The 26,600-nt window shown below is 38.4% G+C and overlaps 1 protein-coding gene across 1 annotated transcript in view; it reads right to left on the reverse strand.

Moving 5' to 3' along the window:
• The window catches only part of LOC121322811 (E3 ubiquitin-protein ligase RNF13-like), a 30,964-nt gene extending 9,119 nt beyond the window's left edge, over positions 1–21,845 (reverse strand). Inside the window, exons 1-8 of the mRNA XM_041263119.1 lie at positions 21,728–21,845; positions 18,714–18,854; positions 18,086–18,166; positions 14,788–14,913; positions 6,251–6,338; positions 5,695–5,782; positions 4,133–4,238; positions 3,304–3,397 (exon numbers count right to left, since the gene is read on the reverse strand). Of these exons, the coding sequence (XP_041119053.1) occupies positions 3,304–3,397; positions 4,133–4,238; positions 5,695–5,782; positions 6,251–6,338; positions 14,788–14,913; positions 18,086–18,166; positions 18,714–18,827 (697 nt within the window). The 5' untranslated portion in view covers positions 18,828–18,854; positions 21,728–21,845. The remainder of the gene's footprint in view (positions 1–3,303; positions 3,398–4,132; positions 4,239–5,694; positions 5,783–6,250; positions 6,339–14,787; positions 14,914–18,085; positions 18,167–18,713; positions 18,855–21,727) is intronic.
• Positions 21,846–26,600: the final 4,755 nt, after the last annotated feature.

Here is a 26,600-nt window from a genome sequence, read left to right on the forward strand (position 1 = left end):
CTAGCAGGAAATACGACCACCTGAATTATGTCCCTCATCATGTGACAGAGTTCATAGCTTAGGTTTTGTTTTGAGTCAATTGCTGTCATCAGACATTTTTAACAGCAAATACATTTAAAAAAAAACAAAAAAAAAAAAACAGTTACATGCATAAAAAAATAAAATAAAAGCAATAGAAGTTAGGGTGACCATGGCAGGTACCGAGCATGCGCACGACACATGGCTCAGGTCTCGCCATATCGATATTGTAAAGTCGAAACAGGGTAATAATTTAAGAGTCATAAGTGCCGTGCGTCGTAAGTCGAGGATCGCCTGTATAGTAAAACTGTTCTTAGTTTATTTCCTAGGAAGATGAAAGCAATGCATTTTTTTAATTACACAATCCCACACATTCCAAATAAACCCAGCAGGCCTTAACTAGGAGAGTAAGGACCAACACAAGCGGATTTCATTAAAAAAAAAAAAGGATTCTTTTAGGAATATCCACAAGGCAGATCAGGAAGCTGAGGGTGGTTTGGTTGCCTGGTTACCCCATGGCAATTAACTGGCAAATAAACAGCCATTGCATTTAATGAGAGCCAGACTTCCTTCTTACGCTGTGCTGCTCCTCTGCTCTTGTTGACATGAACAACATCGAAGATGTCCAGAAGGATAACAGATGCAGGAAAGTAACATGAAACGTTGTGGTTCACAATGCTTTTAAAATGGCAAAGAACTTGACATAATAGGTAGCTTTATAAGACATTATCAAACATTTTACTGCTTTGCGCAAAGTATGGAAAGTTAAAAATGGTTATAACAATCCTTTTGCGTAAGGTTTTCACATTATCACAAATCTTTAGTGACATTTCCTCAATCCCTGTTGCAACTCATTTACAAGAGTGACAGGTGTGTGATAGTAAAGCTCTGAAATGATTTAAATTTTTTTTTTTTTTTTTTTGCTGTTTGCTGACAAACGTCAATTTTTTTTCACCTGCCACAGTGCACGTCGGGAGCACCCACTTCCACAGTTAATGCAGTATTTAACAGCCTACAAGTTGTTGTTCAGCCTCTGTTTCAACTTCTTGTTTCTGCAACAGTCAGACAGGGAGGGGCATGCTCTAAGACTTTTTTTACACTTTTACTTACAAGGGGAGAGAGACTAATTAATATTCATAGCCAGGGTTAGATGCTGAAGACATCTGTGACAGAAGACAGTGTAAAGTGGGTATCTGAATCTGGCTTCCCAGATCTGGCTTCCCAGATACCTGAACCTGAATCTGAATTCCCAGTGTACAAGAACTTATGCACTGAAACAACTTAGAGCAGCAAATAAATGTGCTGCGATTCACTTGTGTTGAAAGCCAGAAACATCTTGACTTTTGCTGGCTGCTGTTTAAACTTACCTTCTGTCATGCTCAGGGGGGTAGAAGCTAGTCTGTGTGCCTCAAAGAACAGACTAGTTAAGACCCTTCACAAACCAAAAGCGTCACAATGGCTAGCATGACGGGCGTCAAGTTCAAATTAAACACAGCACCTTAACTCAACTCCTCCCAATGAAGAACTCTCCTGAATGGTTAAATAATCATAAAATTATTTAATCTTCAATAAATCATACAAATGGTTTGACAACAGTTTGAAGAAACCGCTACCTCTTTTTAATTGACTGAATTCAATCTTTTGATTATGTTCACTGGGAGAAGGAATAATTAAAAACTGAGGATATTCCTACCGTACGCATTTAAAATGCACATAGGCATTTTATCAGTATGCAGTTAAGATTTCTAGAGAACAGCACACATTTTATTGAAATTATTATTATTATTTTTTTTTAATTTAGGAAGCTTATTAAAAAAATGGGCACCCTTATGCCCAGATTGTGTCCGTCTGTTTGTGTGTCTATCTATCACACTACATCAGGGCTGTCCAATCACAGTCCTGGAGGGCCATTCCACTCCAGTTTCAACAGGTACAATTATGCTATATACACACACTCTGCAGTTGGCTCGACAACCGTATTTACAAACGGTACTCACTGCGGTTGTTTGTTGCACACACACACACACCTTTCATTACTGAAGTGAGCGCACTCCTTGCTTAAACAAACCACTGAACTTGGGCCATCATTACATGCCGATCGTGAGATTTTGCATGACATGGAGGCTGCGTTTGTTTATGCTTTTGGAAGAAAGTACTGTACGTAATCGATGACAGCTCGTCAAGCACAGCAATGCTCTTTCTGCAAAACCAGTGGAGACGCCGTTCTGCTTTCTCTGCAATGCTAAATACAGTGGTGACGATCTGCAGTACCATGATGGTAGATCGAAATATTTGGGCGATCTTCCAACCAGAAGGCTGGCGGGAATGACTTCAGTGGTTTCCAAATGACTGGATTAAAAATGTACGCATGTCTAAGGAGTCGTTTTGTCATTTACTGAGACATTTCCTGGAGTGCCAAAACACACAGATGACGTTCGGTTTTGGTGAAAAAACATGCTGCGGTTGGACTGTAGCATTTGGGGGATATGAATTGTCCCATATTGTTTTATTTAAGTTGTAAAACCAAAAATGTATATATATTAATACAACTGCACTTGGATTAAATAAAAAAAGAGTATTATATGTATGCACTGTTTACTACTGTTATGTATTTACTATTCATCAATATAACAAAATCAACTTGGCTCATCAGGCACCAATATTTTTTTTTTGCCATGTTTATCACATGGAAATGTCTGATAAACAATGACATCATTAGTTGTGCAGAAATCCACTGAGCACCAACTGCGGTTGTGTTAGTGCGGTTGTAATGCACACACACACAGTTAGTGCGCATTAACTATCCAAACTGAATTAATAACCACACTCGATACTTGCTCTGAAAAGGATTAACTAGTGGGGTTGTCACTGACCTTTGTAACCAAACTGTGTGTGTGTATACAAACCGCACTAAGCCCAAAAGGTGAACTCACAACTGCCTTGCCTTTAGCCTGTGTGTGTACATAGCCTTATATAATGAACCACTTCAGGGTCTGGATGGAGGTTTAATTGGTTTCAATTAAACAAATTTAGAAGCAGGGCTGGAATAAAGACCAGGGGTGGAACAGCCAGTTTTGTCCACCCCTGCTCTACATAGTGAACACAATAATAAAAACAACTTAAATATATTCAGCAAGAATATAAATACTGTCGATAAAGACTGACATTTAACAAATGCTGTCCAAGGTAAAAGTAGAATCATACTTTAAGGGATGCAACTTTTACAGAAGACCACACTTGTACACTTGCCTTTCTGTATGGAGTATTAGATAATTTAGATTGTACCTTTCTTATATTTATGTATAGGCAGCTTCTTTAACTGGTCTTTCCGAAGGCGGCTCCTTCTGGCTCTGTGCCTGTCCTGCACAAACTTTGTAATCTGAAAATTAAATACATTTTTTTTTTTTTGGTTTGAAACATACATGATATATATTTGTTTAACCCCAAAAATTCAGATATCAAAAAGATAAATAATGGGGGCTCCCAAGAGGTGCATCCAGCAAAGGCGCTCCAAGTGGATGTGCCCTATAGCCTGGGGATCGCAGGTTCGAGTCCAGGCTATGTCACAGTCAACTGTGACCGGGAGTTCCTAGAGGGCAACGCACAATTGGCCGAGCGCTGTCCGGGTAGTGAGGGCTTAGGTCGGCAGGGGAAACCACAGCTCACCGCGCATCAGCGACCCCTGTGGCCGATGGGGCGCCTGTGGTTCTTCAGTGGAGCCTCCAGATCTGTGTTGTCCTCCGGCACTATAGATCTGGTGGCCTCACTGTGGAGCCGCAGCACGAGAAATGCCGGATTGGCAGGAGCACGTTTCGGAGGACGCGTGCTCCAGCCAACGTTCCCCGAGTCGGCGGGGGGGTTGCAAGCAGTGAGCCGAGGATACAGATAACAACTGGGCACACTAAATTGGGGAGAAAAACTGGGGTAAAAAATTGGAGACAAATAAATAATTTTAAAAAAAGATAGTATAGATACAACATTTTTACCAGAATGCCGCAATAAGGAAACTGGGTTTGCAAGGCCAAAACATGCCTGAACTTAAATGTTACTTTTTCCACTTGCTTGTACAGATAAGCAGCAATAAATAGCAAACGCAATATAAAAAGACACTTACCATAAAAACAACAATAAGTGTAAGACAAATCCCCACTATGATGAGAAAGGGTATCAGGTAGTATTCCAGGGGCAGACTGAAATCAGGCAGCAGCACTATGTGACCGCTGAAAAAAATTAAAGCCAATAACAAAATATGAATTGGGTTCCGATTGGAATAGAGTAAGCGCTCTAAATAGTAATGTCCAAATACGAACACAGTTAATGCAAAAATATAGACAATCATTTACTACTTATAAACTGAACCATTTGAAAGAAAAAAAAAAAAGATTATAAAATAAATAAATAAATAAAAAGCATTTGAGGATGATGGTACAATGCTGTCAGTTTACCTCACTGCTTTATTGTGATGTCAAAGTACTGAAGACTATATCGCCTAGTTACCTGTGTCACAGTGTTGAAAAGGGTGATTTAAATACAGTTGATTGCAGTTAAGTTATAGTATATTGCCTAACATTTCTGCTCCACTTATAGACTGATTGCAGAAACCTTGGCAGGTCTTCCTTATTAAATGTATCAGAAACGACACACAAGTGCCAGTTAAATGCAGCACCTCTTACAATTTTACCTGCCAAGATCCTATTTAAGTCACAATCAGCAAGTAGTTTTTCTTCCAGTGTGAATAATTACATATTGACTTAAATTAATAGTTTACAGTTTTAAATAAAAAGTTGTGAATTACAGGCACAGAATCACCTGGTAAAATATGAATTTATTATTAGTAATAAAATTATAAAACTGACAAAATATAACAGATAGAGAAATACTACCAGAATGCACCCAAGAACTAAAATCTGATTGGAATTATATTCTAATGACCCTGCAGGAGAACACGTTTACATAAAAACAATGATCTATTTTGTGTCACCACTGATATAATATAAACCCCTTCCTTTATCCGTTATATCACTATCAATCGGGGACTGCACAGTGGTTTGGCATTACTTCAATCTGTCCAGTAATATTCCCTTGATACACATTTGTTCAAACTTAAAACTATTTCACATACACGGCATGATCTTCTTAGAGAAAGGTTTATTTCCCCTAAAAAGTAAGACCACTTATTGGGAAAATGGGGAAGGCATATATAAATCACATCAATGCCTCTTCAAGTTAAAAAAGAAAAAAGTCATACCATACTTCCATGTGAAATATTACAGAACTAAAAATAAATGGTACAATGGTAATGGTTTAGTCTGAAAGAGTTCTACAATAACCAGTTCAGCTGCTTTATGGTGTCATTAGCAAAACTCTTGTTACATCACAGAAGGTATGACATCATAATATAGAGATGGATAAAGCTGTATTTCACTACACTGGTACATTGCTTTCAGTTGGGGTTGCATGTGTCAATTTTCATAAATTTTGTATTCTGGGTGTTTTGCTCATGTTAAAAAAAAACCAGTGAGGGGGCTCAGATGGCTCATTGTAATTACAACAAAAAAAGATTAGGCAGGGAGGGGAGTAAGGCTGAAGTCAACAAGTCTCAATAGAATGCACACCAATGACATTTAATTCTACTAACAAACAGCATACATTAAAATGTAAAAGCAGAACACTCACCCTTTTTCATAAAAGTATTCTTTAAGAAAATGGGCTGACCCTTCGCCAATAAATACTGAAGGAATGTCGATTTGTTTCACAATGTTCACTGAATGTAAAAGGGAATAAGGAATTATTAAGTCTTACAATTGCAATAACAGTGGTACTGCAGACATTATGAAGAGACAATAGGAGTGACAATCTATGCTGAAAATTTATTTTTAAAAATAGAAGATGCCCAAGATTTTGCTATCACATATATATAAATCTGGCTCCTATTTGCAAACTGTAGTAGTAATTACTGTGCAAGTACAGTCCTCTTAATAAAAGCACTGAACAGTCACTATTTTTGATGACAGGAGCTTCTCGGCACTGCACTGCTCATCAGGGATGAAGGAAAGCAGATAACATCTCTTGGTAGTCGGGCGATTACAGATGGCATTAAAAGAGAAGATTGGTGCAAATAACATGCTGGCCAGAGGAATGCATTCTCAAGAAATTACTATTTCATTAGAATGCATGACATGGAAGACTGAGAATCTGTTATACTATTAACGGTTTCATTATATCTACTCACCGTCATTGGATCCCATGCTAATCAAATCATCAGACTCCACATTGTGAACTATTGCCGCCTTGTATCCGGCTTTCTGGGCATTAAGAACCTAGTGGAAGGAGAACATATTGGCGTAACATTAATATAGTTAGGGTGTTGCTAGCTCTTTCATCATTTAACACTGCACTTGAAAACGATGTCCAAGGATATTGAAAGGTCACTTTTTCCATGGGTGCAAGCAGACAATCCCTGGCCCGTCATTGCTCTAATGCCACTGCAGTACCCAAAACAGTGTGGATTTAAAAGCATTCTAGACAAAGAGTGTTTGCTTAAATGTTGATATAGACTTTGTTTGGGGCAAGGAATATTACAGCTGAACCTCTTGTTGATCAGACATTGGTGATGCAGGATTAATCAGAAAATGCCTGGAACAGGTTAGTTTACTTGCATTACTGGAGTTTGACAAAATAAATGGTGTGAAGCTGGTTGGGATTGGAATACCAAGTTTTCTAATGGAGGTTCCTCCCCCTCTCTCTATAGAAGCGGGCAAAGCTATAGAAGTGATAATCATCAGCAGGGGCCCTGCTCAGAGGGTTGCAGCTAAAGAGACTTCTGCAGTGTGAAACAGTAAGGCATGAACTATATAAACAGACATTTCTTAATTACGTGTAGCCAGGGACATTTATTTATTTACTTACCTACAAATACTTACTAACCGAATGTATACCAGCTAAAGACACCCCCAATAAACCAAACTAGTCCCACAACAAAAAGTGCATGACCCTGTCATGTTTTGTTTATGGAAAACTCAAAACACTGGTGCCAAGAGCAACAACCATACAACTCAACACACCCCCCCCCCCCCCGATAAAAAATACATTGCAAACGTCCAGATAAGATTCAGATGTGCATATACTGTAGGGTTACTGTATACAAAGCAAACCTAAATATTTCAATATATTATATAGGTTACACAGCAAGTGTAACTCCTTCCACAATAAACAGGAGCTAAACAATGTCACGTGTAATTACTAAGCTAAGATGTGTTACATAGCATAGGGTCATTCCAGCTCAAGTGGACCAAATTGTGGGAAGGGGTTTCTCCCACTTGTGGTTGAGGACACATAAACCAGAGGAGATTGAGAAAGTGCTCTCAGGGCAGTCATTGTGCACATGCTGAAGAAAGTGCCGTGCTACTCAAGCCCTACATGGTGAAAATGTTTTTAAAGGTCGCAAAAAGTCTACTTTTTATGAAGCAAGTTTCAAGGGCTTTACAAGTAAAAAACAAACAAAAAATGACTGCATTGCTATAAGCCATATGTGCTTGGGTAACCCCAGATGGTCCTTTATCTGGAACAACAGCAAGTCACTTCAAGAGCCCAAGCCAAATAAAAATTGAAAATCCCAACTGGCTTTTAAGGGAGTTGTTTCAGTACAGAAGCTGAACAGCATATCTATTACCCCGGTATTTTCCCTCTTTAACTGTGTCTCTGCTTCACAGATTCTTCTGATTAAAAAAACATATTATCTACCTTGCACAATGCTTCTGAATTGACTGGATTATCATGAGCAGTCTGCTCAAGGGGAGAAAGACATCACTGATGAGGCAGAACTGGTAGATCTTAAAATCCTGATAGTGTTTCATGTGATGGAAAAAGAAAAGGAAACAGTGTACATTAACTCGGCTTACTGCTTTTATAACCTGGAAATGATATTAGTGTGAGCATTGAGGTGGTACTGGTCAGGTAACACTGAAGTTCTCATCTGGGTGTAGACTCTGTATCATACTAGAAATGCTGTCCACTCATTCCTAATTGTAAAAGGGGCATCACAGCATGCGTTTACTATGTAGTGCCCGCCCCTATGTGTATTTTCTGTTATATGTTGCGTGTGATGTGTTAAATGTTGGTGTATAGTCATTGGTACACGTGATGTAAACGGATCTGTGTAACACAAGTGTTTAAAATGTATATTTGTATTTAGGCACGAAGACTGCACAGTACTTCACGTGCAGGTAAAATGTAATAATATGTGAGCACGGGGAATTGCACTTTATTAATTCACGTGCAGTTGTACCGAGACTCCAATTGAATGATTGATTAGCAATCGAGTCTTGGTACAGCTGCACAAAAACAGCATGTTTTCACCCACCCAGGGCTGGGTGTTCGGTGAGTGGAGAACGGGATAGGAGACGGAGGTAGTAATTGTAATTATAATAAGAATAGTAAAATACCTGCTCACCGTATTTTTGTTTGGTATTAGTCCGTTTTGTTTGTCTCTGTTTTGGCGACGTGTGCTGTGTTTGTGTTTGTTTGTACAACCTTTTTATTTTCTGTTCTGTTTATTAAATGCTGAGCAAAACATTCGCTCAGCTCCACCAAACCACACCTCTGTCGTTCATTCCTTTTCCTGGTTCTGACGCCGCCCACTTCGGCCGTCTTTGTGACAGTACTTTGACTGTTTTCTGATGTTTGTTTTGTCTGTGGGTTATTGTTTGGCCGAGAAAATGTATGCCAGCATGCAGCCAAAAACATATAAGCCGGCAATTTAATATACAGTATGTGTGCGTGGGAGTATAACATAGTTTCAGTAGACACTGTTGTACTGCAGCACAAAAACAGTTTGTTTTGTCTTCCGTTTATATAAAATACCCCCCCCCCCCCCCCCCCCAATTCACAGAAACTTTGTTTGATTGATCCATTGACAATAATTATTGTTTGTGTTTTATACAAAATAAAACAATTTTGAGTAGGTGCATTAAAATAATAATCTATGTGGGGATGCTAAAAAAATGTAAAAAAAAACCATCGGACCTCTCACAATAAATAACATTCCACGCGCTGTAAATACATCTCAAGTTGGTGGCACAAAAGAGACTTTAATTGATTAAGTTATTCTCATCTGAAAAGCAAGACAAAGAAATGTGTTGTCCAGCTTTGACTTTTCTGTAAATATTCATTGGAACTATTTTTAGACAATGAAGAATGTGCTCTGGTATTCCACTGAATTTAAGCTCTTGCTCCATGTTCTTAAATATATTCTATGAAAGAACTCATATAACCTGAATGGCAATTCATTTCTGCTTCAAGGGCCCATGCTAGTTAGCCTTGGATTGTGCTTCCTAAGCCCTAGCAAGTGTTGCTTTCACCACATACACACACCAACTATTATCTAATTTCAAATCGGGAGAAACCAAACACAGGCATGGCAGAGATGTCATATCATGGCCTAAAAGAATAGCATGTATAACTGAATCAATATTAATAAAATTCCCATTTTCATTAAAACCAGACAAGCTGATTTCTATGATTTATAACTATTAAACAGCATATCATTTCAAGATCACTGTGCAATTAGAGTATGATTTTTCAGTAAACTTTGAACTTCTGCAACAAAATCTATAACAAGTTTGGAAGAATGTTTTAAAACCAAATCAAAAGGCCTGAAATCCGGCAAATGTAGACTCTCTTGCCTTCTAGAATGCATACTGCAAAATGTTCTTACCGAGTTTCATCAAAACTGAAAAAACGGTTTTAATTAAACAGGCAGAAATGCAAGTGTGACGCAAGAACTACCGTACTTACAAACACAACTGAATGGTCATGCACCTCCAGTAGATGCACATGGGGGCAAGGTTATCAAAACAAACACACTTTATACCAATTATTGCAACTCCAAAATGGCACATGAAGGGACAAAGAGAAAACTGCAGCTGATTTTCTAACCTTGCTCAGCAAGTTCACCCAAAATCATGCTCCAGTTCATGCATAAACCCAGATCCTCAAGGCCTTTATTTTCTAATGATCAAATACATTAGTTCCAGTTTGTCTTGAAAATACATTGCACTGTAAAAAAACTGAGAATAACTTCACAGCTGCCAGCCCTGGCAGTTCTGCCATCACATGCTTGAGTATCAAATAATTATATATTGAAGGATTGAGCTTAATGCAGGTAGAGTAAGAGACGGTTTTATTGTGTGCCTTACAGTTAAAGAAATATGTTACTTATACATGATGATCCATTTGTCAAAAACAGCCAAATGCTTCCATTTCAATGTTCTTAAAGGACTAGCAAAACACACTGTAAACTCACATGGTTTAATTAATAAATGCTACCCCTGCTTGTAAAATTAGTTTAAGGTGGGGCTGGACTTTTTCACATTGCTTATATCACTCTGGTTTTATCCATTTACTACCACTGCAGAATAACTATCTGGGACAAAATATGTTTCTGCAATGGTGACTTGCATGTTAAATCTGGTATACTTACCCTATTTCAGCACATGTGGTATATATTCTATTTGTGGTATTTGTATACGGAACCCGAGTGCAAAGACGACTTAGGCCCTTATTTGTACATTAAAGCAATTCAGTAACAGAATCTCAAGATAATTAGATAAGGGACTAAGAATATGATCTGATGCAATACATCTGCCAGGTTTCATTTTGTAAGGTTCCTTGACCTTTCCTCAAAAATATTTACCTCTGCAGAAACTTCTCATTTGTATAAATATAAATAAACGCTTTCTTTTAAAAGTCCAACAATTTGTAAATCTATGAAACACATTGGAAGCTTTTATGCAAATGAAAATTCCAGATCAATCAGCATATGAAACATGTAAATATTACAAATGTACAAATTAATAAACACAGCAGGCGAGAAACAAAGAATGCATTACCGTGCAATCAAATGACTCCACTCTCTTTGCTTCAGTGCCATTTAATTTGAAATCATCACGTAATAATTTTCCAAGAAACTGCTTAAAGCATTGCTTCAACAGAGAATCCTCTTAAATTAAAATGCCTTGGTTGTCTTTTTTCTGTTCTATTTTAAAGCACTACTTTGTGCAGTGTTTCTGATGGTCTCCAAGATATGAGATCCTGGTAGTCAGCAATGTCTACTTTGTAAATGACTGTAGAGGATCACAGAATACAGCTGTTTACCAATCATGAAGTCATTACACTAAAGCATTGTCTTTATTATCCAGAAACCACAACGACAGGTCACAGAAGTGACGAATGCGTTAGATTTTGCCTTTGAATGCTAAAAATTGGTCAGGTTCTAAAACGGTTTCTTTTATATTAGCAATTGAAACAGCAGTCATTGAGAATTTTCAAATACACAATAAAAAGAATGCTTAATAATATCGACTGTTGCATGATCTCTCACAATATCTAACTGCTAATTCCATGCAATACTTAACCCTTAATGTAACCTTTGATCATCAGGAACCTACTGGAGAAACTGAATAGTGGCATTATAAAGAGGACTGGATTTCTCAATGAGCTTCGACAGCTTAGTAGATGATGTCGTTTTATAGATTCATAAGGACATTGTCAAAGGATGTATGACCTCCAACAGACAAGATCAGCAATGACCTAGTCAGAGGTTGCGCCATTTCCCAAACTAATACCTACACCTACGGGCAATCACAGATAATGGGGATGGGGGGTAATAAACATTCCAGACTTAGCCCGTCAACACATAATGAGACTGAAAATAAACACAATAGGCTAATTATCATCCAAGGCAAGGTGTGTATTTCTTTTTAAAAGCTTGACAGATAAAGTATGACTTTTTAACAAATGTCTAGGTATTCAAAATCGGGATTACATGCCTAAAAATGTATACATAATTTTAGATACAGAGTCACGGAAGCAATATACTGTGACGAAGGATGTTTATGTAAGGATTATGTTCTCTGGTGTTTATGTATTCTTAATGAACAGCGCACAAATGGAAGACTTTGTTTTCAGAATTCCAGCAATTTCTTTTGCACAAATCTACATGCTGTTTCGCTACTTAAAAGGTTAAAAGCAGAGCTGTTTTAGATTAGATAAGCGCTATTGAAACACAGGGAGTGGCGGCAACGGATAAGACACGTACAGAATTTTCAATAATCCTACTTGCTGTTTTTCTTCTCCCATTAACACATACTTATTTCTTCTCCCTTTCTAGTAATTTTGGAGTAATTTAAAATCTGTGTGACGCACTGGGCATTGTGATTACAAACGGCTATAAAAAGATCATTTTTGAATATATCTTCCAGGCTTTTACAAGGATAAAAGTTTGGGTTTCAAGATTAATAGGATACATAAAGCATTGCATTTAAAAGTTTGGGTTTCAAGATTAATAGGATACATAAAGCAATGCATTTAAAAGTTTGGGTTTCAAGATTAATAGGATACATAAAGCACTGCATTTAAAAGTTTGGGTTTCAAGATTAATAGGATACATAAAGCACTGCATTTAAGGCATTACTCAAACAGGCAAGCAAGGCTGGATTGACACATAATGGACGAAAGATGGATTTGTGTAACAGCAGGGTTACAAAGACATTGTTTCAGGGGACACAGGTTAGCATCATTTTTGTGGATAGATCTGAATGTAAATGTACCCATACTGTATACCAGTTGTTGCAGCGGGAGTATTTTACAGCAGGACAAAAAGTAATTTGGAGGATCAAAACCATATGACACAAACATACACATTACCAAGTATAGCTGTGGCAGCAGCAGCAGACACTTTCATTTGATTCAGGCCTTAGAGTAAACAAACACTTGTAATGGGAATAGCTGCTCCCCCGCCCCACAATTCCAAACAGGAATGTAAATGCAGTCTTTCCCCGAGCACTGCAGCAGCCAGGAAAGGGTTAACAGTCTGGCCTTGCTCTCACTGTTGTCATGGATTACAGGGCCCCTTGCTTTAGATGGGTGTCAGGTTTCCTGTGCTATCTCCTCCCACACATGGCACAGCCACAGCTGGGGTCAAGGAGGCTACATAACTGGCACTTTCACCTCATGGAGTGGCAGCGGAGAAGCACAGACATCACTCCTGTATTTGGGCTTTTGTTTTTCAGGATTCAGGATTTGATTTTTCATAATGTTGTTTTAGCAGCACGGTACATCTCCAGCAATTGCACTTCTACATTGATAAAAACATGCAACATATAAAAGAGGTGGAAGAAAAATGACCCCACTCGGTTTATGAAAACAAAATAAAACAACTGTATTGGAACTTCATAAAGGTAAGAAAAAAATAAGGTCACGTCCATTATTATTATTATGTTATGGGCCGGTTAAAAGGGTTTTTTAACTATGCAACGAAATATCTATGGGATGAATACAATGAGTAATTTGGGGATAACGACATTTCAAACTGGTTATATACACCTCCCTGCTATATACTTTTTAACTTGCCTTATGGCAACACTGTTTGTTTTAAATACACTAAAGGCATTAAACAAGTTACACACAGTGTTGTCACTCTCCCTCTCTCCTATCTAAACTGGACCCCTGTACTCTCTAGCAACGTCAAGAAAGCAGTGCTCCACTTGCAGTTTTCTGACATCACCACTACAGTCAATGGGCAAACCTTTAAAAGCTCACATTAGCCAGATCTGGTGTAGAAGTTAAAGCAGCAGGAGTCTGGCAGAAGACATTGTGTCATTTGTTTTGAGAGCTACTGTCCCACATTTTATGAGGTACTGCAACTGTATAAAATGTGTATGGTTTCATTCATCATGTTTCCCCTCAAACAGGATGCTAACTTATAAATCACTTATTTTATCATGCTTGTTAGGAGACCAGGCCCAAGAAGATATCACATTGCAGAAATCAGTTCGGGTACAAATTCATTCACTGTTCAAAGCCAGCTCTGGACACGCTTTCTTATTACACAATGTACACACTGCACATGCCAGCACAGCACTGTCACTAACTAAATGGCACACTATGCAGGTCTTTTGTTGGGATCCATTTGTCTGGGTACAGTTCAGCACTGCACCAAATGCAGGCTCTGTTCAGTAATGCAACTTGTGTGCAATGAAGTAAGCACACAGTTCCAAATGTTATTAAAAGTGCTGGTTCTTCTTTTATTGTGGTGAGCACCTTATTTCTTCACTTTTATGCAAAGATTTCAAATATGCCGCTATAAACAACCTGCTGCATCCCAGTACCTTTTTTGCACAGCAGGTCGGATGTTCTGATTGCACTGTAGTGAGTTTGAACTGCAACACACACAGTGATAAGGTATCAGGAAGCTGCAAAAACTGTTAATCTATTCACGTGACCTTTGAGTTTTCTGCATACTCCAAATCAGAGTACAAAATCCAACCAAAGAATCAAAAAGACCTTCAAGAGAAACGAAGGAGACTATTAATAATATTGCAAAAATGATAGGTAAAAAAATAATAATAATAAAGTTAAATGCACTTCCATCAATCTACAAGATCTAAAGCTGGTGCTTTCTAAAGGGTTGTGTAAAAGCAGTAGGCATTGAGACAGTCGACACTACCTCATCAGCAGTTATGCAACTAAACAAAACAGACCAGGGAAATGTGTCAGTAGCTGCTACTGACTGAAATGAATAAAACAAAACAGAACGTGCCATGAGGCTAAAAAAAAAAAAAAAAAAAAAAAAATTAAAAAGCAGCAAACCACTCTGGGGGGGTGGGGGGGGGGGGGGGGGGGGGGGGGGGGGGGGGGGGGGGGGGGGGGGACTTCTATCTAACACAAGGAATTGGGTTAAAGAACAATAAAGTGCTTTAGCACGCATACCTTAACGTCGAAATTGCACTCAAAGCGTTTTATCAACACAATGAAGGTGCCTGTAGAGTTGTCCTTTAGGGGTGGAGGGTCAATGGTCTCACAGGCATTCTCTGGAATTGCACCCACTAAGAATCCCTGGAAATGGAAGAAACCAATTGATTTACAGTACTGGAACACAATCTGAATCCATTCCAGACGACTCGACTTAAATTCTGATGAATTGAAGCCTGGTGCTTAGATTCTAAGCAAGGGATGCTTTTGTATGAAACATCTACAATACAAAGAAACACAGGCAATAAGGAAAAACAGCCACTGCTGCTCAAAGACAGCATGATAATCTGTACTGTCGTGTGCCTGCGAGACCAAGCTAAACAACATTATACATACACAAGTGATTTCAGCAGACACCTAAGTGGGGCTAACACTAAACTCCAAGAGTATGAATCCATTATTTTAAATTTATGGGTGAGAAATTGGCAAAAAATAGATGAAATGCTGAAGAACAAATGGTGTACAAACGGGTTATTCTCAATAATGCAAGCTTTTCACATTTCACAGCTTGTATGAGTATCATTTCACTCACTATTACAATGGAGAATTATTCCTCCTCAAAAAATTAATTAAATAAAAACAAGGAGATTAATAAAGCCTTGATGTAGTCTACTACTGTTACAATTCAGAATACCAGTCATATGCCTCAATAGGGTTCCCAAGAAACAGGTGTCTAATACATTTAGCTCTATGCGGCACTAATGGTCTCCCATTACAAAACGAATACTGACTTACCCTGCCAACTAAAGGATGTTTTCTTTTCTTCAATAACAATGCAATCATTTACATAACAATGTAGAGGTCAAGAATCACCTTCACACTACACACTGTACAGTGTAGCAAAGGTTTCTGATTTACTTAAAAACACTTCCTTGCTTAAAAACAACTGCTTAACACAGTTACCGTGTTTTGTTCCTATGAATTCTGCACAACTTAAGTGACTGTTGTACATACCACGAGCAAGACAGAAGCAGCATGCATGTTTTCATAGATCACAGGTGCGAAACTGCAAATTGCAAAGGAACTCCCCTGCCTCCCTTGTGAAAACAGCTTTAATCTCTGAACACTGTAACCCTGTATTGAGGCACGTACAGTAATTACTTTATGGGCACTTGTGGCCATAACACCAACAAATTTATCTGAATACTGTATGTGTGTGTGAGACTAGGTGAACCATTCTAGGATCAGCAATAAGATTAGCACCCTGTGAGGACTACCAGCTGCTCTCTCAAGGGTTACTTCTCTCAGTAATGAATGCAGATGTGCCCAGTTAGTGTGGGAAGGGGATTAGTAAGTTATTACAGACCCCACCAGCACCCACACAGCTAGCTAACAGGCAGATCCCCCGCTCCAGCCTCCATGATAGTCCCAGGAGAAGCCCCGGTGCATCAGCTGCAGTACAGAACCTACTCTCCTCTCCCCCTACTCAGGAGTAGTGTTTTACACTAGGAAACACCAATGGTGCCCTCTGTTGGCTAAATATCAATATAACTGAAGAATATCTTTTCTTCTAAACAATTGGCAAACCCTACCAAGAACATTACACCCAAGTGCAATCCACACCAAGTGAAAAGGAAAATAAAACTGAACTACTGTAATAACATAGCGAGTAGCCAGATGAATTCTCAAAAAACTGGTTTTCCATTCCCCATCCGAGCTCTCACCTCTGTGAATGAAAAGTGTAGTTCAGAATCAAATATGTGCTGGTTATGAATAACTTCACAAACTAGCTTGAAAATCCTCATAGTGACATCACAAAGAGAAGCTCTGCTAGGGTTCTGTTGACAGCTGCACCAGACAGCTGTGTGACTGCACAACATGACTTGTCCAGTAATGAGACAATTGAGACTAAATACAACCTTCTGTAGTGAAATGAGGCAGGGCAATACAGCAAATGCAGATTGTCCGCATATGAAATGGTTTGTCCGTATGTTTTTGTGTCGTATGCTGGATGTCGTTTGAAGAACACTGGGTGTGTTGTCAATTAGAAAAAAATGTCAGGGCAAGTGAAGTATACAAATGGGAAATAACCTACTGACAAAGATAAAAAAAAAAAAAAAAAACACTATAATGTGAATTTCTTAAGTTATCTTTTTATGCATTAGATCCTCCTGTGAGGACTAACCTTGCTGCAGGCAAATTTTGGGCCCATAACAAAACATGTGCTGTGTAGTCACACTATTAATTATAATCTATTTGAACTTACTTTATTTTTTAAACCATTAAGGAAGTCTGTGATTTGAAGTCATTTTCCCCTCATAGAAATGAAAAGACAACAGAAATATGTTCTTATTGAAAACACATAGCAGAAGCTCAAAGTTACAGTGCACACACTTTACAAACTGACTGGCCAACCAGATACACCACTTGAAACTACACAAGAGGACTGCAAGATCAGAAGCTGGGGATTTTACCAATTCAACACAGCTCTCTTGTTTTTCTATTATTAATCTTTGTATTAAAGCCTTTTATTAATACAGTACACATAGAATAAATCATTTAAAATACTATATATTTTTTACAATGTGTGGTTCAGCAATACATTTAAAAGAGCTTTAAAAAGTAGATATGCAAGGAACCAGTTGCTTGGACAGCACCACATATCTCCCTGTATAAACGTTGGCCAGACAGATTTGACAGTGGAAGATCAGTTGGAAGGTTTTATTTAACTTTGAAGAACAATCTTCACTTAAGACCCCCCCCCCCCCCACCACTTCTTAAAGCAATTAAGGAATGATCACAACTATTTAAAACACCTAAAAAACTGATCTCAACACATCAAACCTGTCCTGTCTGTTCATGGTGACCCATTAGCCTACTTACAGTAGTCTGCTCAACTACTATATGTATATTACCATTCTATACAGTTATCAAATGAATCATAGTTAAAGCAAATTGGAATAATGACCAGGGACCAGTCTTATATGTTACAGCAAACATAACAACAACAAAAAAAATCTACAGAGCAAATTTTTTGTTAAAAGGAAGACACAAAGTTACCTTGGTTGATTTAGACAGAACATGTGTGCATGTTCTCAGCCACATACATTAGATTACTGTTGCAGTAAAGATACTAAGCAAAAGTAAACACACACACAAATGTAACAATTGTGTGTATTCTTAGTTATTGGCTTGTTTACGTAGTACGCTCTGACTGCTTGTATACTTGTGGCACAAGTGACCAAATCTTCCACGCAGAACAGGGCCCATGTTTCTCTATTTAAATCATGTATTTGTGCACACTGAACATTCTTACCTTTAATCCCTCACTGGGAAGTCTGTAACCAAACCTGGCTGGTAAATCATTAAAGGTTTGGGTCTTGTTATCAGCAGAGTACTGCAACACAAAAAATAGTTTTAAAATAACTTTCACAACCATACACACAACACTTTCCAGTTTTACCAGTAGTTTCTGATAACAAAAAAGAAAGACAGTTCTTGTTATACAGATGTAATTTGTAACACCTTTCTAACAAGACTGCCATTTCAGACATGAGAAGAATGTTATAATCACACTGTAGAGATATTTTTGGTTTAGTAAATGTTTGCTGGTATAAAGACAGCATTAGGTGCCTTGTTCCATCCTTTTAAAATTCATGTCACACTTCAGTGTACAAGAACTCAGTGAACAGTTGCTGGTTCGCTTCCACTTTCCTCTGAACTGGCACTGAAAGAAATCAACCAAACGCAATGTGAACAAGCTGTGCAATTCAAACAAACTCTGAAGGCGACAGAGACTGCCTGGAGCATTCATATATACATGCCTTCAAACTAAACTGACTTGTGCTCAGTTAGAAATCAACTGCCCAACGAACCCACTTGTGAATGTGCCATTGAGGGCACAGATACGGAGTGACACTGTGCATGTCAAGCATGAAACTCACTGCTCCAATGTCTGCATCCACAGGCAGAAGGTTCAAGAAGGCAAACAGCTGCACTGTAAAGATGGTGTAGATCTGTGTGGCAGATAACATCAGCATTCCCAGGGACAGAAGCATCTTTCATTCTTCATGGAGCACCTGTCACTGGAAACAAAAAGAATTATTGATACTGGGTTTGAGAAAAAGTCACACAAAACCCAAGATTATTATTATTTAGTCATTTAGCAGATGCTTTTATCCAAAGAATCTTAGAGACTTGGGTGTGAACTACAAATCACAGCTGCTGCTGCAGTCACTTACAATAGGACCTTGGTTTTATGTCTCATCCAAAGGACAGAGAACATGGAGGTTAAGTGACTTGCTCAGGGTCACACAGTGAGTCAATGGGTGGGACTGAACCTGGAACCCCCTGGTAAATAGCTCCTTTCTTTAACCACTGGACCACCAAGCCTCCTGTAGATGAATGTTGACATGATCCTGTTGCCAGAACTGTATAATATAATAGTTGGCCCAGGATGAAGTTAATGACATTAAATATAAATGGACTGTTGTGAAGGGATATTCAATCAGTGAAATGTTGTACTGCAATAAAAGCAAGCAGTCCCAGTTTTATCATTATATAATTTATAATACAAACTGCATTGTGCATGGTATTGTAAAATACCCTAGTTTCTGATAACACTGAGACATCAGTTCAATCGTGGACTGTATTAAACAATTTCAGGCACCAAGTTCCATTCTGCAGTAGGTCTGCAAGTCTGTAGGTCAGCAACAGTGATAAATACATCATCGTGCTGAATCACAAACCTATTGTTCTATTGGCAGCAAACAACTTCCAAAACTCCACAACAGAGCTTTAGTCTGCAGACCACTTAAAGATTATCACTGTTTCATAATTTTTTATACTTTTTTTTATTTTTTTTTTAAACCACTGCACCTTCATAACAGCTGCAGCAAAAAAAACGTTTAATGCAATCAGAACTTTCCTGAACAAAACACTACACCAGGAAAAAACAAAAACACCTCACCAGCATGAAGGGGCACAACATTTTCAAAAAAACATGTCCTTTAAAAGCTCAATTCATGACCACACTGTGCGAAATAAAAAGCTCCTTAACTGGAAATAATGGGATTAAGTGGATTTATTTTTAATAATATAGTATTTTTTTTTTGTATTAGCCAGCAAGCTCCACATGGCTGATGGGGGACTTAGATGGAAATGATTGTAAACTGCAGTTCCAGTTTTACCAAACTTCAAAGCTTAGTGCTCTGAAATTCATGATTCAAGAAAGCAGGGGCATGTCACAAACCATTAACAGACTCTCCCTGTAAACGATACCATGTGAACTGTGCCAGAACAAGCCTTAACACTAAATAAAACTCATTTGTGTGACATTTTGGAATGTATCTTATTGAGAACAGCCAAGTTAGAAAGATAAAAAAGATAGGATGGCATCAAGATAAATATTTATAAAAACAGCCATGTTGAAAATATAGTAAATAAATTAAGTCATCCTTTATACAGTAAATATGGTACAAAGCCACCAGCTGAAATGCATCAACAAATTACACATACAATCTGAAATTGAACAGCGATTTGGGTGCTGAACCTGTAAAGAACTATATAATGCTCACTTTTGTAGATCTCCAGCGAGTCATGCGAGACTACTCTGAATTCTGTTGATGATTAATAGGTCCAGAGGTCCACAAAGGGCACTGAATTGGCTTTTGATTTTCTGTAGGTTGGGAGATAAATGGGCTGGGGAATAGTACTCCTCCGTTTTAGCGCCCCCTACTGTCAAGTTTGATTTCTATGAAGCTGCGCCCACCTGATCCCCTCCGCTGTTCTACTGTGCAGAATAGAAATTGAGAGGGTGCAGGTGGTGCCGTTTACCTGCTGCAAAGGAAGTTAATTCATTGGGTAGGGAGAAGAAAAATTCGCCTTGCCCTATTTGGTTGTCCATAAGCACCAATCAGCTGTTCTAATCTTGCAGAAGAATATGATGCCAGAACCCACCCAAATTCTGGTAAACTTTAATAAAAGGGACTTGTGGGAATGCCGTTATACTAAAGAGCTTGGTTTTAAAAGCATTGGATATTACAAAACAGTCTTGAATGGATAAAAGAAACCACAGGGTCAACAATACACCACACTGTATCTATGACAGTATGTATCCACTCATTAATAAACACATTTTAAACGTGTATTTGCTCAATTTGTTTTAATAACCCTAGCTCTGAATGTGTCTAGACAGTCAGTCAGTGACTGAGAGTCAACACTTTATTAGACAGAGTTTTACGATTTCCTAGCTGGGTTTTATGACCTGGCAACAGGCTCTTGGTCAAATGTCAATATAAATAAGCCTTGCAGACACTTGCGAGATAGGAGGAACGAGGAAAGCCAAGCCCCCCTGCAGACAATTTAGTCAGACTGCTTTGCTTCTATGATAAGCCCTGCAAAATATTGTATTGTCCGTCCCCCCAAAAATAAAAAATAAAAAATTCGAAGACTGTCATTCTGTCTATAGAGCACAGCACGTGTGTATGAAAATATCTGTCATAATGCTTGTGGGTAGCAAGGGTGGCTGCGCTGCGTTGCAATATGTTATGTATTTTGCTCACGTGTGAGGTACAAAGCACTGTAGATTAATAAAAAAGGAAATGTTTCCCTGGGGATATATTATCCATAGTGACTCGATGTTATCTTTGGGAGTCCTTATATTAATATGTATTTATTTATTTATTTATTTTTACACGGCAGTAGTTAATAAAGATCCAGTATTGATCGGTTCGGTACCGACTCGATTCTGTATACACTGTCAATATATTGCGCATAAACAAACAAAATAGAATAATATGTAATTGCATCCGTCGACTAAATAAAATAACATTGGCAAAAATTCTGCAGCCTCGCTGCACTTTTCTGCAAGGCCTTATTGTTGTCTGTTTGTTTAACCGTAACAACAAAAGTATTTAATCCAAATAAATGTTTGGCAGTCCATCGCGTTTCTTCTTACCTTTGTTACAGCGATATTTTTTCCTTACAATTATGTACACTCTATTTACACGTCCCAGAATTACATCTGGCTCGGGTCTCCATACCCTTCCTGCTATGAAGCGACAGCAGAATGTCAACAACGATCACACACACGCCCTCTATCCACCGTCTAAGGTCCCGCAGAAACTGGAATGCGGATTGGTGGTCAGCGCTGCCAAACAAACCAGCAGTTGCAGTGTTAGGGACAGAGGGGAGTGGGGGTTGCCGGTCCCTCCTGAGGACGTGATTAGAAACCCCTCTATCAACCTGCTTTTAAAGCCGCTACATACACCAGGCAAACGGATCCAGACACCAAACGTAGCGAGGTCGTTTTTGTGCTTGAGAAAGATTGCACTGGAATAAACATGCAGGGTTACTTAGTAAAGTCTCAGTGAGACATGCTTGCAATGTGAGTGATTTAAAATGCATATAATTTCTAATTGTGAGAAATGCCAGACGTTTGTTTAAGCGTTATAAAATTTAAATCTTTTTTATTTTTATTTTATTTTCTGTTACGCATTGAACCCAACCTGCAGATGCACTGGTACGGATAATGGGAACACAGCTATAATCAATTATTTAAGACCTGTAAAGCCATGTGATGGTATTTCGGGAGTGTTGAATAACCCTCATATCCAAATCTAATTCCAGTCTATACGGTGTGTTGTTGTTAAATACTTAAATAGTTGATCGGGCTTTTAACTATGGTCATAAACAACTTGCAATTAGGGTTGCCACCTGGCTCCATAATTCCGGAACACTTTGGGATGGGACAGGGTTTTTAAGTTGCCCTTAAACTGAAAGCACTAAACACGTGAATTGAGCACTAAGCACTTGCTTAATTTATACTGCTTCTTAATTATCCGAATCATTGTGATAATACAAATCTTACAAAATAAAAAAAAAGCATCTTGAATAAACGTGTGTAGGTTTATTCAAGATATTTATTTTTATTTTGTACAAAATTATATTTCAGTTCTCAATATTTAAAATATGCTATTTATATCTTATTAATTAGTAATATATAGCCCTAATTTACATTGACCCTCCCAATTAAATAACAACACTGATCCAGTGTTCACGTTGTCTGGTGTCAGGAACAGTGAACAGCTGCTCAGTATTAATGATTTCAGTGGGAGAAGGTGATATACTATTAGAAACTATAAAGAAACTTTAAAATATATATATTTAAAACTATTAATAAAATAAATAAATATTGATTATGTATTTATTTATTTATTTCATTTGTTAAAAGCTATTATTGTATTGTCATGCTGCCTCAAGATAATTAATCACCAGAATCAATTTAGCAAAGGTTTAGGGCTCAATTCACGTGTTGATTTCCTTCAGTTTAAAGGCAACTTCAAAATCCTGTTTTGTCTCTCACTGTTCCAGAATTATGGGGCCAGGTGGCAACCTTACTTGCAATGCATACTGCATGCTCATTGGGACCCCCTGGTGTTCATCCTATAACACAACACACTTATTACTGGGAGTGATGTAATTATTTTGCACTGCACCCTATGTAAACTTAAGAGCAATGCAAATTACTCAACACACACAAATAACGATCCTCAATTATGATTATTATGACAATAGGTGCAGTGGTCTATTTAGCAGCAAAGAAAATAAACGTTTTCTGAGAAGGCACTGAGAGTCCTTACGGCTGAGGTCACTCAGTTGTTTGGAAAGCCTCAGCCAGCATCTGTTATGCTAGTGTCCTTAGGAAATGATATGTATTGGCCTGTCCTTTAGCATGACATCCAGAAATTTGCCTTTAACTGAAAAGGTTGATTGGGCTATCCCTCAAGACATTCCAACTGTGGTCTGAAGGAACCAGAGGCTAAGTAGTGTAGAGAACACAACACTTCACATGTGCAGGGATAGTGATCCCTAGATTGACGCTGGGGCCTAGCTCATCCCTCAATTCAGCTATTGGGTCTAGGATGGCCTGCACAGTGGGGTGATAATGCTTTAGCACCACACCCTTGGATTGAATATGCAGGGCCTTCTTCATCTTGCCCTTCTCCTCCGAAAGTGTTCCTGCCTGGCTCAATAAGATTCAAGTGTCGCCGCATCAGAAAGTGTGCCACAGCAGCCATCCTGAAGCCAATGACAGGCCTCTGCAGGTGTGTGCTTTTATACAGCTCTCAGTTACTCACGTCTACAATGGTTTGCACGTTGTAAAAAAGAGGTGTAAAGTTTTTGGAGGGTCAGCAATAAGGTGACCATATGGCTCTGCGTTCAGTAGGACAGTTTGGGATAGTTCAGGCTTTTCAACTCACAACACAATGCATTCTGGTAAGCGCGTAGTCCTGCTTCTCCTAAAGGTAAGAATAGTACCCGAGACAGGTAAAACCTACTAGAATGCATTGGGTTGCGAGTTGAAAAGCCTGACTTGTCCCAGACTGTCCCTCTGAACACAAAGCCATATGGTCACCTTAGTCAACAATTCCATGCTCTTTTCTTCATTTTAGTGGATTACTGATGGCAAAGTATAAATTTGATAGCGGGTGTAGATCACCATTCTTTACATACGTTGTATTTTTAACGACCGGTAAAATCAGACTTTACAGCTGATAAACATGATTTACGGCAGCATTATGGAGGGTATCCTCACCCTCACTCACTCAAAAACAGACCCTGAAATTAACGCAAATAGCATTTTTTAATATAGTCTGTTTAAATTCTAGGCCTATTACTGTGCCTCATGTAGTAGCTGTAAATTTGTGTTTTCCACTGAGCTAATAAAACTTTTTTTATCTCTGTTTCTGTATTTCCTGTTTAAATAGATACAAAATACAAATAATTAATATTCAAGCCTTGGTTAGCATTTCTTTAACATTATCATTTTCATTGTTGGAAGAATGGTATGTTGGGACAAAGTGATAAAACACATAGGCTGTGTAACACAAAGCAATTTTATTATGGCAACACATTTTTCACAAATGTTCAAATCAAGATGTTTTTTTTTTTGGTTGCAATGAGATGGCTGTAGGTGTTGCCAGAAAGTTGCCACTTATTGCATCACGCTGAGGTAAATGACTTGTGTTTAATGCACTGGTTGGTTATCTTGGATTGTTCCACCTTGAGAAAAAATAGTTCAGGGATGAAGCTACTGGTACCACTCTATCATTTAAATACTGTAGTTCAACTTCTGTTTTAGTTCCCTCTAGTGAAGTTTTATATATATATATATATATATATATATATATATATATATATATATATATATATATATATATATATATATATATATATATATATATATATATATATATATATATATATATATATATATATATATAATATAGTGGCTTGTGAAAGTATTGACCCCCCTTGGCATTTTTCCTATTTTGTTGCCTTACAACCTGGAATTAAAATGGATTTTTTGGGGGTTTGTATCATTTGATTTACACAACATGCCTACCACTTTGAAGATGCAAAACATTTTTTATTGTGAAACAAACAAGAAATAAGACAAAAAAACAGAAAACTTGAGCGTGCATAAGTATTCACCCCCCCAAAGTCAATACTTTGTAGATCCACCTTTTGAAGCAATTACAGGTGCAAGTCTCTTGGGGTATGTATCTATAAGCTTGGCACATCTAGCCACTGGGATTTTTGCCCATTCTTCAAGGCAAAACTGCTCCAGTTCCTTCAAGTTGGATGGGTTCCGTTGGTGTACAGCAATCTTTAAGTCATACCACAGATTCTCAATTGGATTGAGGTCTGGGCTTTGACTAGGCCATTCCAAGACATTTAAATGTTTCCCTTTAAACCACTCGAGTGTTGCTTTAGCAGTATGCTTAGGGTCATTGTCCTGCTGGAAGGTGAACCTCCGTCCCACTCTCAAATCTCTGGAAGACTGAAACAGGTTTCCCTCAAGAATTTCCCTGTATTTAGCGCCATCCATCATTCCTTCAATTCTGACCAGTTTCCCAGTCCCTGCCGATGAAAAACATCCCCACAGCATGATGCTGCCACCACCATGCTTCACTGTGGGGATGGTGTTCTCGGGGTGATGAGAGGTGTTGGGTTTGCGCCAGACATAGCGTTTTCCTTGATGGCCAAAAAGCTCAATTTTAGTCTCATCTGACCAGAGTACCTTCTTCCATATGTTTGGGGAGTCTCTCACATGCCTTTTGGCGAACACCAAACATGTTTGCTTATTTTTTTCTTTAAGCAATGACTTCCATAAAGCCCAGCTCTGTGGAGTGTACGGTTTAAAGTGGTCCTATGGACAGATACTCCAATCTCCGCTGTGGAGCTTTGCAGCTCCTTTAGAGTTATCTTTGGTCTCTTTGTTGCCTCTTTGATTAATGCCCTCCTTGCCTGGTCCGTGAGTTTTGGTGGGTGGCCCTCTCTTGCCAGGTTTGTTGTGGTGCCATATTCTTTCCATTTTTTAATATGGCTTTAATGGTGCTCCGTGGGATGTTCAAAGTTTCGGATATTTTTTTATAACCCAACCCTGATCTGTTTGGAGAGCTCCTTGGTCTTCATGGTGCCGCTTGCTTGGTGGTGCCCCTTGCTTAGTGGTGTTGCAGACTCTGGGGCCTTTCAGAACAGGTGTACATATACTGAGCTCATGTGACAGATCATGTGACACTTAGATTGCACACAGGTGGACTTTATTTAACTAATTATGTGACTTCTGAAGGTAATTGGTTGCACCAGATCTTATTTAGAGGCTTAATAGCAAAGGGGGTGAATACATATGCACACACCACTTTTCCGTTATTTATTTTTTATAATTTTTTGAAAATACACATTTTGTGTATCTCCATTACATGAAATCCAAATAAAATCCATTTTAATTCCAGGCTATAAGGCAACAAAATAGGAAAAATGCC

Source organism: Polyodon spathula, chromosome 11, assembly GCF_017654505.1.
Source record: "Polyodon spathula isolate WHYD16114869_AA chromosome 11, ASM1765450v1, whole genome shotgun sequence".
Lineage (NCBI taxonomy): Eukaryota > Metazoa > Chordata > Actinopteri > Acipenseriformes > Polyodontidae > Polyodon > Polyodon spathula.